The 17090-nt window shown below is 29.3% G+C and overlaps 2 protein-coding genes across 2 annotated transcripts; one reads left to right on the forward strand and one right to left on the reverse strand.

The window, feature by feature from the left end:
• Window positions 1–1305: 1305 nt before the first annotated feature.
• LOC105136355 (RmlC-like jelly roll fold protein) lies at window positions 1306–5383 on the forward strand. Its single transcript, XM_011041661.1, has 3 exons — window positions 1306–1501; window positions 2437–2558; window positions 4832–5383. The coding sequence occupies exons 1-3, from the start codon at window positions 1378–1380 to the stop codon at window positions 5153–5155; spliced, it is 570 nt and encodes a 189-aa protein (XP_011039963.1). The 5' UTR covers window positions 1306–1377; the 3' UTR covers window positions 5156–5383.
• A 5145-nt stretch (window positions 5384–10528) lies between these two features.
• On the reverse strand, window positions 10529–12593 carry LOC105136356 (uncharacterized). Its single transcript, XM_011041662.1, has 6 exons — window positions 12539–12593; window positions 12353–12425; window positions 11493–11989; window positions 11220–11385; window positions 11082–11141; window positions 10529–10991 (listed from the first exon to the last, which is right to left on the reverse strand). The coding sequence occupies exons 1-5, from the start codon at window positions 12542–12544 to the stop codon at window positions 11122–11124; spliced, it is 762 nt and encodes a 253-aa protein (XP_011039964.1). The 5' UTR covers window positions 12545–12593; the 3' UTR covers window positions 10529–10991; window positions 11082–11121.
• Window positions 12594–17090: the final 4497 nt, after the last annotated feature.

The following is a 17090-nucleotide window of genomic DNA, read 5'->3' on the forward strand; positions in this document are numbered from 1 at the left end:
CAAAAACAAGAGAAATGTGTTCTCTAATAGTTCAGCTACAATCATGGCATAAGAAATCAAGATTTAACTTCCAAAATCCATCACGAATGTCAAGTAAAACATGACGACTCAATCAACCTTTCTTCAAAAACCATAGCCCAGGCTTTCCTTCCTTGTTCAAAGGTCCAGCCATCAAACCCTAATCCCTGCGTGTTTACATGACAAGTCTTGGATTGTTAAGTGTACTCATTCTTGGTATGCCAAGACAGAAGTCATGAACTTCTACCAAGTGTTTGTCTTTCTTATGTATGGTTATCATCATTGAAAATCTGTATGATCATTTCATGTTTAAATAACAAGATTCATCTGGAATTAGACAGAATTTGATCTGCATACAAGTAAAAGAGTGGATGCGTCGTATGGTTTTCAAAACTTCAAATTCTATCTTTTATCTATTTGCATGAGTTCAAAAACTCTTAGTTTTCAAAACTTCAAATCCAAATTATTTTTTTATTATAATTTTTTTTAAATACATTTGCATTCCTCAATGTCTCTTTTTACTGATAAAAAAATATTTTAACCCATATCATAGCACTACATAGAATATCTAGTAATATACATACATTCAACCATATATACATTTTAAGAACTACACTAAAACTGTGCAAATAACTTTATATGATTTTTTAGGGATTTGGAAAACTATTTATAGGGTTGTTTAGTTAACTCTGAAAGTTTGATTCATTAATGTAATAGCAACTCCAAGGGTTAATAGAAAGCAAAAAATAAAAAAATATATTAATTTTTTTTATATACTTGTTTTACATGCTAAATAAAATGTCAAAATGCTTTTTTTCCTAAAAAAAACTATTATTCTTATATATATATATATTTTTTTTAAAATTCAAAACTAACAAAGTGAGATCAATAAAAAAAGCCAATTAAATAGTAGAAAAAAATGAAATTAAACTCATTAAACAAATATAAAGCACGTATTTCTTCTAGTTTAATATAATTCAATTTTCAAATGATTTTTTTGTATTAGAGTATATATAATAATAAAAATTATATTTATACTATTTAAAATATATTTTATCAATTTCTTTTTTTGTTAAAACAGCATCTTTCCTTGAAGATGCTTCAAAGTAAAACCAAACACAATGGGAATATTTGTAAAAAAAATAAAATAAAATTTAAGGATATAAATGATTAAATTGATAGCATAGACCTTAATATTACGTAACCTCCATAATTTAGGGACAAAACCATCATTAAACTGTTTGAACACCTAACACATTTCAGCAGCCCGTATTGGACACCTAACACAACAATCACAGTGCTTGTAAGGGAAAAGCAAAAGAGTGAGCGAGGAAAACTAGACAGAAACACGAAACAAACATGGCAACTACATCAGAGATAGTGAATAAACTGAATCTCCAGCCCCACCCAGAAGGCGGATTCTACTCAGAAACCTTTAGAGACACTTCTGTCGTTCTCTCTTCTTCTCAACTTCCCTCTGAATGTAAGTTTTCACTTGATGCCCTGCTCTTTTTATTTCTTTTCGTTTTCAAGTTTATGAAATTTTTATACGCCTTCAACCTCTAAAGACCTTCTATGCTGTAAATAACAATTCAAGCTAAGGATCTCTCTACTAATCTTGGGCATGCCTTCTTTTCTCTTTATGATTTGATTAATATGAATAGATTCTGTTGTTACTAATTCATACTACTATTGGGATCGGAGTCCATCTGTTGTTACTAATCCATTTTACTAATTCATATATACAAAAATTCATACTACTAATTACATAACTTAAGCTTGCTTGTTCTTTTTTTACTTTTGTTTGCTTTAATAAATCTTTTCAAGGTATACTTTTAATTCTGTTTTCTTAAGGCAAGGCTGTGTTTTGGTTACATGGGATTTGGGGCTTGAAATGTAGGGACAGTTCAAGGATTCTCTCTCTGTTTTCTGTATCCTTATATTTAGTTTTGATTTTAAATAATGAACTTGAAATTGTTGTTTACTTTGACAAAATTTTAGAATTCCATGAAAATGGGATTCCAAAATCAAATCAATTTTTCCATGAATGACACCTATACTGAGTTTTGGTTTAGCAATGTAGTCAATCCGAGAATCCTTCTACTTGGCCTTGAAACATGTTGATCACATGTGGCCAAGATATTAATCTTGTTTTTCTAGATCTTCAATATTTTTCTATTCACATGCTCGGTTCTCAATATGAACAGTGTACCACCTGTTGAGGAGTCTTTGGTGTAGTGTCTATATTTGATGGCAGAACCATTCATGCAATAAGTTTCAATTGTCAAAGCATAAAACTTTCAGTTTAGTTTTGAAATTATAGCAAGCAACATTAGTGTTTTTGTAATTTGATTCTTGTTTTGTTTTCATTTTTCACTTGATCAATCAATTTACTAATATAGTTGCATCTTGATGCAGATAAGGTTGATCGTGCAGTTAGCACATCTATCTACTTCTTGCTACCTTCTGGGAAGGTCTCACTCCTGCATCGCATTCCATGTGCAGAAACCTGGCATTTTTATTTGGGAGAACCACTTACAGTAAGGCTTATTCTATGTGACACTGGTATTTAATTTTCATATAGAATTGACAATTTGCGTGCCATGATTAGTTCCTTTCAATTCTAACAGTCATTTGATGGAAAGCACTGACTTAACTAATGCCACTGGAACATTCTATCTATGCTGTTGGACATAGGTCACTCTACATACTGTTTTGGACAATGAAGATAATTTTTAGTTTTGTGCATTTTGATGTCTCATTGTTTTAGTATTCTATTATGTGTTCAGGAATTATTAAATTGAACTAAACTTGATGAAGGTTTTCTCAATCCTTTGTATCTTAGCTTTTAAAACACCTATCCTCGTTATGACTTTGCTAGTTGTCATCCCTGCACAGATTATGCATGGAGGATGTCCATCACATGGTCATTGCATGTCCATTTTGTCCTTCCCAACTATTCACTGCAAACTTGATCTAAAGCTTCACTTTGCTTATGAACATCAGATCTACTTCTATGTTTGAAGCTTTTTTATAGTTTCTTTGGTTGGATGAGAAAGTTTTAATTTCATGTTTGTGATGTGATTTTGCGTTGGAACATTTCAGATTTGCACTTGGGTATTGCATAAGGGCTTTTCATCCAGTAAAGGAGATGCTATTGCATGGGATAATCCTAAGGACAATTTTGATAGGCAAACTATTTGATTTGTTCAAAGTATTTGTTAGGAAAACTCATTTATCTCCTTCCAACAGCAATTGCTTTGGACAAATCAAATGAGTTGGGTTAATCCAAAATGTACCTTGGATGGCCCTACACAATAATAGTTCCTCCCTCTGTAACCAAAATAGAGTCTTAGGATGTGACATGAGTTAAGGAGTGAGTAATATTTGGTTAAAACTGAACTGATTTGACCCATTTTGGTTCCATTTGGTTCATGTTTTTTTAAAGCTTGGTTTGGTCCAGAATTTTTTTTCTTAATTGATTATCAGTATTTGGTTCAGTTTGGAGGGGTTGCAAACTGAACTTGGCCTAAAAATCAATAGTTTATTTCTTTTTCTTTTTAAATTTTAATAACATTTATCATATAATAATTTTAATATATCTAAAATCATATGGAATTTTCTATGTTTTATGTATCTTTCTCCTAAAAACTATACTTACCCAAATCTTCCATATTTTTGTTTGGGCAGTTCTGTTTAATTCTTTTTTCTTATTCAGGGCAGCTTTGGTTCGAGGGGCAAAATATGTGGTATTTACCAAACCAAAATTTCCAAAGCTAACCCAACTGACTGATTGCACCACCTAAGCTGAATTTGGTATTAAATCTCTCATACCTGCATTAGAGAATCGTGTAAGGACAGACTATTAGTTGCTGTACTACCAAAGTTGGGTTCTTAGAAGGAAAATTTCGAATACCCTTCAGCATGTATTTGTAAATTGATCACTCCTATGCAATAGTTCCTCCTAGTTATGGCCCCTTTGAAATAGAGTACCAGTTAGTGAGGCAAATTCTGTGTTACGGCTCGTGGAGTCCAATCATGCTGTGTGTAAATAATTGCTACCCGGTTGCAGTCCAGAAAGTAGGCTCCTGGGATGGAAATTTTTGAAACAGTGCTACCTTCCATATTAATGTATGAAGTGGCAGTCAACTGCAAGAAGACAACCTTGTCAATTACACTAGACAATGACTCTTTGTAGAATAAATTAGTGTGGTAGTTCTTTGATATTCTAGTTATGAGATTGCTTCAAGCATTAGAAGACTGTCAAATGCCCAATGATGAAATCTTTGAATTGTTTATGTTTAAGCTTGAAGTACTTGAATTAGATTACACTGTGCACATCAATGTCAAATTGAAATGGTAATATAAGTTGATTGATATACAAGAGTACTGTTCTTTACCTGGTTGAATTTGATGCTATGAAAATTATGGCCATTTTGTGCCCTGTTGACCTCATCTGTGCCGTGGTTTCTCCAAAACCAGCAAATAAACTATTGAATTTTTCACCTAAAATTGTTAAATGTATTCCAGAAGTAATTCAAACAAACCATGCATTGCTGAAAAGAAAGAATGAAATGAGAAATAATTCATATTGAAATCTGAAATTTGATTTTATTTCTAGCATTTTGAAGTGCCATGGCAATCTATATCCCATGCAAATTATATATGAAGCTTTTCTCTCATCAGAGCAAATTACAAATTTAAGATGAAATTGGAGTAAAAGAGTCTCGCTCAGGTTCCTGTCTTGGAATATTTGCTGTTAGTCCTGCCATTTTACTTATTTTTCTACTGAAACATATATTTTTTTTTTCAGATACTGGAATTGAATGAGAAAAACGGGAAGGTCAAATTAACTTCCATTGGATCTGATCTGGTTGGAGACAATCAGCAACCACAGTATACTGTGCCTCCATATGTCTGGTTTGGTGCATTTCCAACAAAGGACTACAACATTTCTCCAGATAGTATGGTTGCTCAAGCTGCACCGAGGGATGCTGAGAGCCACTACTCCTTAGTAGGTTGCACTTGTGCTCCGGCCTTTCATTTTGAAGACTTCGAGCTGGCAAAACGCTCTTATCTTATTTCACGTTTTCCCAATTATGAGCCTCTGATATCTCTACTCACTCTTCCGGAGTGAAGATGATCACATGGCCTTGCTGCAGTTTTCTTCTGCAAGGAAATAAATGAACACCGGGTTGAGGCTTATAAAGGAGACGGTGACCGAATTCTGTGGTGTATATTTCGAGTCAATAAACTTATTAGGACTGAACTTTCCATGGAATATGACTCCCACTGAGCAGCACAACTTGAATATCATAACATAATTATTTTTATTTAAGGTCGGAAAACCTACCCTTTCATCGAAGTTAAAGTTTGGAAAGGTCTGCTGGTAGACAGACACGGTTCGGCATAGAACCTGACATTTCAAGAATAACTTGGGATTAACCATCTAGGTGGTGACCAAGTGGTAAGAACTTGGGATCAAGGGGTTTGCTCCCTCTGTGGTCTCAGATTCGAGTCCTTGGTTGCTCATATGATGGTCACTGGAGGCTTACATGGTCGTTAACTTCAGGGCCCGTGGGATTAGTCGTGGTGCGCGCAAGCTGGCCCGGACATCCACGTTAATCTAAAAAAAAAAAGAATAACTTGGGATTTGGTTTTACTTTCTAATAATTACGAGTTCGAGTCCTTTCAATATTAATTGAGTTGTGCAATTTTCAGTATTAATTGAGTTGTGTACAAGTTAATCTGAATATCCATGTTAATTACAAAAAAAAATTTCTCAATCTTGAGTAATTATAATTAATGAAATGAGAACAGCAAAATAGTAATCATTTTACCTTGAACTAGTTTACATATAGATAAGAATATTAATTGTTCAATACTATATAAAAAAGAAGAAGTTGAAATTAATTATAAATAGTATGATCAATTATGAAGTTTATGATTGATTAAAGATGATTAAAAATGAAAAAAAAATAGAACAATGATCGTTTATATAAATAAAGTCCACATAATCAACCCATATGAAACAATAGATTATGAAGGAAAGTTCACGTGATCGACAAGAATATTCAAGGGTATGTAGAACATGAATCGGCAATGTCTAAATCTAGTTAAGGTTATGTAACTATGACCAAATCCTAAGGCATTCTAAAGGCATAAGCACTCCAACATGGGTATTTGAAATTATCAGGCCTTATACAATGATACATGTGCCAATGTATCATACACAATAACAACTAAACTTAGGCATGATAGCTCATAATATGCCAATTTCCTCTCTTTTATATATATATATATATATATATATATATATATATATATATATATATATATATATATATATATATATATATATATATAACCACAAGTTAATTATATGGCTCCATAACTCTATTATCTAGTGCAACAACTTGTTACTAAGTAGTTTAATGCCTATTATATTTTTTCATAGCAAGTAAACCTTAATCTCATTCCATAACAGACCCTAACTAGTGATAAACAAGCGAGGAGATGAATAGATGTAATTGAATAAAGAATCCAAAGGAGATGGAGTTAGTAATTAGTTGAATAGTAATATCTGTATACACTCATCCATAGTTGACATATTGCATCTAATTTCTAGAGATATAAATATTGTAAAATACAAATAATTTTAAGAAAAAATAATCTACCATGAAAATATTATCAAATTCACAAACTAATATGATAATATTGTAGTGAACCCCTTCATAAAGTTAAGGTTATTTGGTTTGTACCGACTAAAATAGCTTTTCATTAGTTTTTTATATTACCACCCAACTTTATCAACAATAAATAAGAGATGAAGATTTGCTTCTATGAGTATTTTTACATAACAAAACTAGAGGTAAATGTATGAGTGCATTAAAATAATTTTGAATGGGATATTGCAATGGAGCATAAGAAAATGGTTTATAAAAACCAAATACTTAAATATCTGCATCCTAATAAATGATGTTGGAAGATGAGAAAATGAGTAAAGAGTAAGCCAATCATAAAAATATACCTAGTTGGCTATTTATACAATGTTATGATTACTCTTTCCTTGACTAATTCATTCTCCAATAAGGAACTTGGAAAAAGGCTAATAATAACTCATATCAATTTTAAGAGTAAAAGAAAGAAAATCGTTTTTGCATCATTAAAAAATGCTAGATAAACTATTTAATCTATTAGAAATGAAACAAATTCTATCAGAGTGGTTAAAAAAAATAAAGATTAATCTTTTCACTACAAAACCATTAATAAAATCTTTGACCAATTGATATATAAGATATAAATTAAGTTCCTTGATAATCATTTCATCCCCACCACCAACCAAATTAAAGGGAAGAAGTATTGCAAATGATATGACTCATAGAGATATAACATTAATTATTGTGTTGTTTTTAAAAACCATACTTATAAGGCATTAAAAACTGGTCATTCACTTTTGATACAAAAAGATTAAAGTGGATAACAATTTATTCCTCAAGACAACAATAATATTAGCTACTCTTAAGCCAAAAAAATCTTTGATAAGTATGAACCATAAAAGGTAAAACCTAATAAATCATAACAAAGTTTATAATCAGTCATAGATTTTAGTATTGAGAAAATAATATATAAATTATGGTAAATCCAAATAGGTGGTTTGGTAAACCTATAATATGCCTTATAATGAGGTTTATAAAGGTAGTACTTGCCATACAATTCTTCTAATGGTAAAGACTTGAGGGAAAAGGTTGAACAAGTAGTAACTCATTGATAAGCTAACACATTTAAGCTTAAAAAACCAATTCACAATTACTAGTATAAACACTAGCCATAATAAAAATAATCTAAACCATGTAATAAGGATGGTGATGATCCTATTAGCAATTATATAAATATTTTAGATAAAAAATAAAAACAAGAAAAACTATCAAAATTTAGAAGAATGCAATGCTCAAACACTTTGGCAAAGCGTTGATGCATAATTATACACCTTACCAATAAAAAATATTGTAGATGTTAAACAAACTAATAAAGTGGTCAATAATAATAACCTCAAGTATTAATCTTGTTACAAATAAGAGGCACATAATATTGATCCGTTCTAGATATGTTTGCTCCTACTTTTGTACAAACTAATGACCATGATCAATAATGATTTTCTACTGTAATCAGAATATTTTGGTATAAAAAGTAGAAAGAAGTTTTACTCCTAAACTATATCTTTTGTATAAAAAAAAAAAAAAAAGTTTTTACTTCTACTTCATATTTATCTTAGAAGGTTGTAATAAACTATAACTTACCAAGCATATAGATTACTAAAGATAAATATATCTTTAGAAAGCTAGATAAGACTATTGCTAAGATAATTAAAAAGTCTATGAAAAATAATGGTTTTGAAGATGAAAAACAAAGAGTAGACCTAATGTCAAGATAAGACTAGATTTACCTAACATTAAACAACAATAAGATAAGCTATCTAAATTAATAGGCCAACACCTAAAAAGTTTGAAAAAAGGAAACAAACATTATAAAACTAGTTTAAGTCTTTGTTAGTCTTACAACTGAAAATACATGTGACATCATCTAGTTAGGAAAAGCAAAATGAAGATGTTACTTTAACAACTACCATAATAAGAGAAAATTTTTTTTGCTATTATAAAAAAAAATTATGAAAAATAATAGGAAAAACAATTATGTCTAAAGTTTAAAATAACGTAATCTTATAAAAGGTAAAATGGCTTTAACATATGCCTTCATCCAAACAAAAGAATAACTCAAAGAAGAGAATGACATGATTATCAATGTTAATGATTTATTAAATGATTTGTTAAAAGATAGAATTAATATCTTTTTTATTATAATATACAATAAAAAGAGGAAAAAAATTTTAATTTTTCAATTTTGATGTATTAATTAGAAAAAAAAAACTACAATTAATGAAACAAATATGAAATTCTTCTAATATATAAAAGAAAAACCATGAAGAAACCATATCCATGAATATGGTATTTTATTTTTCTTATTTAATTAAAGTCAAAATTGATCACCTATCATATTTAGATATTGATTTTCAAGATAGTATTGAGAAAAAAAAAACAGATTGTTTAAATTGACCAATCATAACTTGTTGTCAATCAACAAAAAAATCTTATATTTAGTAAGTCAACATAAACTATGAGTCATAATTTAAAACCTCTATATCTTATAATAAATTTTAATGGTATACTAGTATAAAGAGTTTTCATCTACGAGGATGTAGTATTAAAAATTATATCACTAACTCTAATTAATAAAATTGGTTATAACAAGGCTCCTATGATTCTATCTAAAAAGATGATGTTAATTTTATGAGTAATATAAAAAAGACCATATGAGCATTATAGATATATCTAATTATTAGGTCTGTTACATTAAATATTTTTTTATAGTACAAATAAAGATAAGTTATAATACATTGGTTGGATAATATGAGATATTTATTAATATTTTTGTGGTGTTAGTTTTTTCATTAAGATTTTATATTTTGGTTATCAATTAGAATAGCTAAAATATTTCAAGAAAATAATATATTATTTATGATCAATTTAATGATAGAAGATGCATGAATGTATAGCAATAATGTAAGCACACTTTAATTCACAAGCACGAATAATATTGGTTTTTTTAATGATTGTTTTGTAAGAAAAAAAGACAATAAGTACAAGGGGACAAATAACTGAATTTATTAAGCTATTTAACTTGTAATTTAAAGGTAATGATAAAGAATTTAAATCATAACAATAGATGAGTTATTATAATTTAATCACTTGTTTCGAGGCTTTTTATAAAACCTGTAGATATGTTAGACATCATAATAAAATATATTCAATAAAACTATATTAAAATTAAATATGAATGATAGATATGTTAAAAGTTCAAGATCCACTAATTAAAGTAAACTTGGGAGATTATAATAAGAGTGTACCAATTTTTACATGGGCCAATATGCTAGAAGAGTTTCAGAATAATATAGTATCACTGCTACATGTTTATAAACACTATTTTTCCTATGATTATGGTTAATTGCTTGGTTTAGACCAAAGTTCGTCCAAACATTCTTTACCAATCAAGCCTAAAGCCAAGAAGAATGTCTTCAAATGTGATTAATTATATGAAGGAGAAAATCGAATGACTCCTAAAATATTGATTTAAATTCTGTAATTATATGGATGCATAGTTGCAAGGAACACAAGTTGTCTCTAGTGTAAGGTTAGTCAAATCTCCTAACACAATGGTCCACGTTTGCCAGCACAAGGGTTTGACACCCACATCTTTTTACGAACAAGTACTATTGAAGATAAGGGAAGGTATTTTCCAAATTAGAGAAGGTAATGATTTTGTATTTTTATTTATTGAGTTTTGCTAAATTAACATGATTTCTCGCGAAAGGAGTTTGAATACGAGATTTACACTTTGAGACAAGGTGCTGCTCTACCCAATTAAGCCATACACATTTCATCTACCCCCGTGTCGTTGCTGCCCTTACAGCAAGCATAAACGTAACAACAAACAAGCTTAGGCCTAAAACTCCAATAAATTCTTCTTTATTTCAAGATTTTCTTTTTCTCCCATAGAAAACAAAGCTCAGAATGCCCCACGAGCACAAAACTCAGCCTGAACCTGCCTGTCTAGACCAACAAATCTTTTTATTGTCCTCCAGATGCTAATCAATTCCTTGTAACTTGAGAAAAAACTATGCTCAGCCTTTGGTATAAGATCATTCGCTTGGGAATCAAAGGCATTAGGCTAGTGGCATATATATATATATATATATTGCACGTTTATAAATCGGACATTATGCTTCATTCCTATGTTTAAGATAGATGTTGCAGTTTTCATGAAAGTTGAAGACAGTTTAGTACGGCTTGGGCGATTATTTCAAGCCATTTAGCTCCGTATATTGAAAGCAGGACGGTTCAACCACGGATCATTATCTGCAAAATTTTGTAGTTCTTGGTATCAGAAATGCGACAATTACTGTTACAAGTATGAAGTAACTGTTTGAAAATGCTCCCATTAATTACCATGTAACCTTCACATGCATCTGGCCAGGGCCAATTTAATTTATATCTCCAATACTATATCTGCAGTTGAATATCAAGTGTTAGTCGTCGAGATCATATCAGTACAGATGGTTCTTATGCATACTAATCCGAACTTACATTCAGAATCTGTCTTCACCCATTTACTTCCTTCATCAGCCCTCTCATTTATTCCATCCCCATCGGCAGACTTCGGCTTCTGTTTGTTCTCCAAATATTTTTTCGTTGATGATTTTGGACTCGGATTTTGTGGATATATCTTCTTGTGAAGTATTGCCCTCAATAGCTTTCATTCAGATATAAATTAGAAGAAAGAAACTGTATTAGAAATCCCTTTTTTCCCCCACTATAAGCAACCAAAAAAAAAAAGTAATATGCATTATTAGCATCTACCTTTTCCATTCTGGACTCTGGGACTTGATTCTTTAAACTAGGGGTAGGAGAGAATCCACCGCCACAAATGAACATCTTCTTTAGAAGAAAAGACAAGGACTTTTTGTTAATTGCTGCACTGGTGTCTGCCCATATATCTTTCCTTCTGCTGGTAACAACCTCGTTGTTAGCCTGAACACAGCAATCTTTGTTGTTTGACTCGTCAGAACAGCCGTCAAAATTTGTACTGTCATCTTGCACGCTTTTTTGGCTATTGAAAAAATTAGCAGTTTCTGATTCTGCTCCATCAGTTGATCCACCTTGTTTATGCAATAAGATGCTCAGCTCATTTTGTAGTTTTCCAACTTCTTCAGGTGTAAGTTCTTGGGGAAGATTTTGGGAGAAATGGTTATGCTTAAATTCTTCTTTGATGGATTTATTTCCAAACGTCCCAATTGCCAGCAATTCATTAGGCCAGTCAATGAATTCTTCTTTACGAGATTCTTGCCGAATGTGATCTATACAAGGAGCAGAAGTTACATTAATAATAATAATCTAAGAAATACATTTCACACATACTGATCATAAGTTCATAGAACGGAATGACTCTGCTAATAGCTTGCTGATCTATGATTGTCACTTCCTGACAATTAAAGACCAAAGAAGGATCAAAATGTTAATTAAGACTAAGCAGCCTTTTACCGAGTATAAATGGGCCCATCTCTCTTGTAACCAGCCTATGAATATGATAACCTCTTGATAGTTTGAATCACTATGGCTGTTATTAGTCATTTTAAGAAGTCTAAATCCAGGCATTAACAGAAACATACAAGAAAACGAATAAATAAATAAATAAATATAGCAGGCAACACAATGCTTACAATCAACAGAAATGGAGTTTGGTTTCTTGCTGTCATGTCTCCTATAGAGTTTGTTTTGCATCCAAACGACTATCTGCAATTGTAAGGGCACATAATTATCCTCAGTAAGCGTCAAGTTAACTTCCCTGTGATGAAAAATGCAGAGATAATCAAGACATTGATTCACTCCTGTAGCTTTATTCCTACCTTCATTTGGTGAGCGAGTGTTGACAACTCTTCAATATGACTAGAGAAGGATGGAGCGCAGTTGGGGCTTACAGGAACCAAGTGTTCTTGCGTCTTATATATATATATATATATATACACAGATCCCATAAGCCAGTGAGAACTTAGCTGCATTGAATTATATAGAGTTTGAAGCTTTGATAAATTCCATGGACAAGCTAGTACGTGCCAATGCCACTGGTTCAAGTTCCCAAAATACTTGACTTTCCGCCTGTTCTCAATCTCTCACTTATCTATTTGTATTGCTCGAACTACTATACAGTCTTTTTCCTTTCAATTTACTGCGTTTTCTAGTTTTCTTATTAAGCATTTTGTATAATACAATACCCCCCTCTCTACCATTTCATTTCATAAATCTATATTTGCGTTGAATTTAATCTTGAGCATCGGTAAAACTACTCGAAACTACTGCTGCCTCATAAATTAATGAATATTACATTATATTATATTACAAAATATACTAAAAGGGACAGGAAAATCATTGTAGCAATAATAACAAAGAGTGTTTTTTTAATTTCATTTTCAAATTTTATTTTTAATTACAGCCTTCTATGATTAATTGATGATCAATTTCTAAAAAAATGTTACGAATAGGAAAAGAAATAATTCAACAAAAAAGTAATAAAGTGTAAAATAAAAAGAAATTACATGACTAATCTAAAATTCATACGAAAAAAATACTATTTAACCACCTATTTTCTTTTTTTTTTACAATCCTTATAATTATTTAAATTTTAGTTTTAGTTTAAAAAGTTTTATTTACTTTTCAATCATTGAGTATGAGAAAGAAAAGAAAAAATTTTCAAGCATCACTAAAAATGATAAAGTTGTTATTCGCCTAATTTCCTACAATAAAAAGGTTTAATTTTGATATTAATAGATTCTATTTAATAAAAAAAAATTTATTGAAATATTTTTAAACTTTAAACTTTATGAAAAAAAATAAAACAGAGATGTTTTTTATTTTCTTTTATTTTTTAGACAAAATCAAAATTGTTTTAGGTTGAAAAATAAATAAATTATTGAGATGGCAAGAATATTTTTTTTAGTTGTTTTTGGATGAAATTAAATAGAAAAATAGTATTTTTAGTGCAAAAAACCTAGTTATGATTTCTCAATCATCTCTCCGATAGAAAAAAATATGGAACGACATGGGACATGTCATCAACTGTTTATTTTTTACATATAAATAAAGTACATTAATAAAATAAAACAATAAAGGGAAAGGCCAGCCTCCTAGACCTCGCCTTGCAAGCTTAGGCCTAGCCCCTTATTCTGATTTTTTTTTCATTAGCACTAAAAAATTAATATTATTATTCAATTTATCCATGATTCTAAAATAATATTATAGGTCTTTATAGGAATGTTAATATTTTTTGATTATTATGTGCCTAATATAAAAAAAAAGTCTTATGAGTATTCAATTAAAATAGAGTTTAAGTTGTTTTAATTTTTTAATTTTTAATATGTTTTAAAGTTCCCGTGTATTATATTTATAATTTTTAATATGTATTTATGATAATAATGAAAATATTTTTTAAAAAAATTCTTTTATGATTATCATAATAGTTTTGCTTCAGTGATAATAATGAAAAAAATTTTAATTTTTTTTTTTTTATGATTATCATAATAGTTTTGCTTCAACAGAAAAATATTCAGATAAAGAAATTGTTAAAAAAACAAATCACATTAATAAGGTAAAAAAGGTTTTAATTAAAGTTATCCCTTTTTTATAATCATTTCAAGTTTTTTGAATATTTATTCTAATCACCTTTGTTTTTTAATAATGAAACATATTACTTTAAAAAAATATTATTTTTTGGCTGAGAAATATAGATTAATAATAAAATAAAGGATTATACTAGTAAATTATTTTATTTTAATAGAATTTAAATTATTATTATTATAAAAAAATTATTGACATATAGAAGATATCCCCTTTTTTTTTATAAAAGGATTATTTACATGAGATATCTTAATCATCATCAAGCTCTCAACTTTTCAATTTAATTTCACTTGCATCAACATCTATCTCTATCATTTATTTATATGTATAATTCGGTTTATATGATTAAACAAATGTGTCAACTATTTGATTCACAATAAAAAAATTCCTTGAAGTTGCAACGATGCTACAATTACCTCTAATCAAGCAAAATAAGGATTTTAGGCCTTAAACCCTTAACAAAGCTAATCTATTCTAAAAGCACAATCATGTAAAGAAAATGTATGAGTTTTAATAGAGAAGTAGTTTGCTTGAAATTTAAGTATAGATAAATAAATCAAGCAATAAATAAAAGCAATAAATTAAATAAAACCCTTATTGAAATAGTAGATAAAATTATTAGAATTTGAATATGTAGGGCTAGTCATCCTTTAAAGTAGCATCTAACCCTATTTATATTGATATAGAGTTCGAATTCTGAATAAATAGATAATCTTAATTTTATACAAATATTAATACAAGACAAATAGACTTCTCATAAAAGTTAAATTTATTTTCTATTAATACATATGTGAATCCTAGTCCAATCTTTTATTTTTGTTTAGTTATTTTATTGGTGACTCATATTCTGAATAGGACTTTATCTTTTTAGTTATGTACATATTCAAATTATATTGGCAAGTCACTTTATTTTGATTAATAATGATTTCTGGTCCTTTGATCAAGTGGTCAAATGCTTATTAAACTCTCTTGGTTGATTAAAGAAACCTCTATTCAGTTAACTCTTCTGGTTCATTATCAATTTTCTATCATTTTTGTTCTTTTATCATATTTATGTTCTTATTTTGTTTATTTATTTTCTTTCTTTCATTTTATTTAGTTAAGTTTATTATGTCAAGGTGAAAATATTACACTAATGGTGTAAGAATAAGTATAGTGTAAACTCAACATGGACCTTAATATTTGATACTAACATGTTTTGTATTTGTTATCTTATTCACTCTTTAATATTTGCTTGTTAAATAACTAATCTAGATTTATTTATATAACACTTGGTACAATAAATTTTTGGTAATGTCACAAAGCACAAGTGAATAATGGCAATCAACATCACTAGTGACATCAAGACCTCGATTTCTATAAAGCCTCTTTAAGAATGCCACTTATACCCTCCATAGCCAAAAAAGAAGTAACGATAAAAAAGATCACCCTTCTAAAAACTCCTAGAAGATGGGAAGAAATTGTGACTCTCCTCATTCATAGCTATTAAGAAATGAGTTGTAGACATTCATACCTTAATCTATCTAACTTTGAAACTAAAGACTCCAATAGCCCTTAAGAATGATAAATTCCAAACTAACCATATCAAAAATTTTCCTTGTGTATATTTTAAAAGCACATCTAAGAATAGGACAACTTTAGTGATAGTTATACGTGAGCTTTTGATTTGAAAGCTGCAACTTATACGTGAGCTTTTGATTTGAAAGCTGCTAGAGGCTGATACAAAAAGTAATTTTTTTTCCAAAAAAGTTGGAATCTAATCTCCACTATTAAAAAAAAAGGACATTTAGTTGAACTCTTTAAGAAAAATAGAGATGATCCAATGGTGAAACAAGACAAACCAAGTTGGCGGTTACACCATCCCAAAACCTAATTTGCAATGACATTATCTCTAAAACGACACTAGATAAACCAAATCTAGTTAATGAGGTTGTACAATAGGTAAGGCACATAACATAATTCAATGATGTACAATAGGTAAGGCACATAACATAATTGAATTAAATCTCTCTAGTTTTTCCCTCCACTTATCTTTCTAGAATCATTATCCATATAAGTCTACTAGTTATATATGGCTTCAAAATATTATGAAAAATTAAATATCATATTAGTTGATGTGACTTTTTCATAGTCACTCATTTCTACTTCAAAAGGTTTTTCTAGTTCCTTTTTTTTCATTGTACTTTATTTACATATATATTATATTAAGACTAAGAACTTTAGTTATTCTTCTTTCTTTTATTATCTATTATCATTCTAAAAAGCTCATCCATCATACCATCATTTAAGAATCCATCTACATAAATAATTATATCATTTTCATAATCTGGATAGTCTTCTATTTATATAAGGGTAGGTGTTAAAGCATTTTTATATATTACTAGCTCATTTAGGGTTTAGATATTTTTGTTGTCCTTAAGCACTATCAATATTATCTCTTATATAACCAGTGTTATTTTATCCTTTATTGGAGTAGCTTTCTTGGTAATATTTTTTTATTGTTTTTGCTTAAGAACTAATGTCATTTTTTGCTTTTATTTTACAATAAACAATAACTTAGGTCATTGCTATAGTTCTTATCTTTTATTTTCAAGCTCCCGGTTGTTGACCTAGAATTTTGAATAATTTTTTCCTTGTGATTGTTGGTTAATCTTTGTCTATATCTTAGCAGTATATATTACTTTTTTAATTTGTGTCTAACTATTTTTTATAGTTTTTTTTTCATTAAATTAGTGATAACTTTGTCTACTTTTCTAGATAATTCTTATATTTTTATGGATTATTTTG

The sequence above is a fragment of the Populus euphratica genome, unplaced genomic scaffold, assembly GCF_000495115.2.
Source record: "Populus euphratica unplaced genomic scaffold, PopEup_1.0 scaffold53.1, whole genome shotgun sequence".
Lineage (NCBI taxonomy): Eukaryota > Viridiplantae > Streptophyta > Magnoliopsida > Malpighiales > Salicaceae > Populus > Populus euphratica.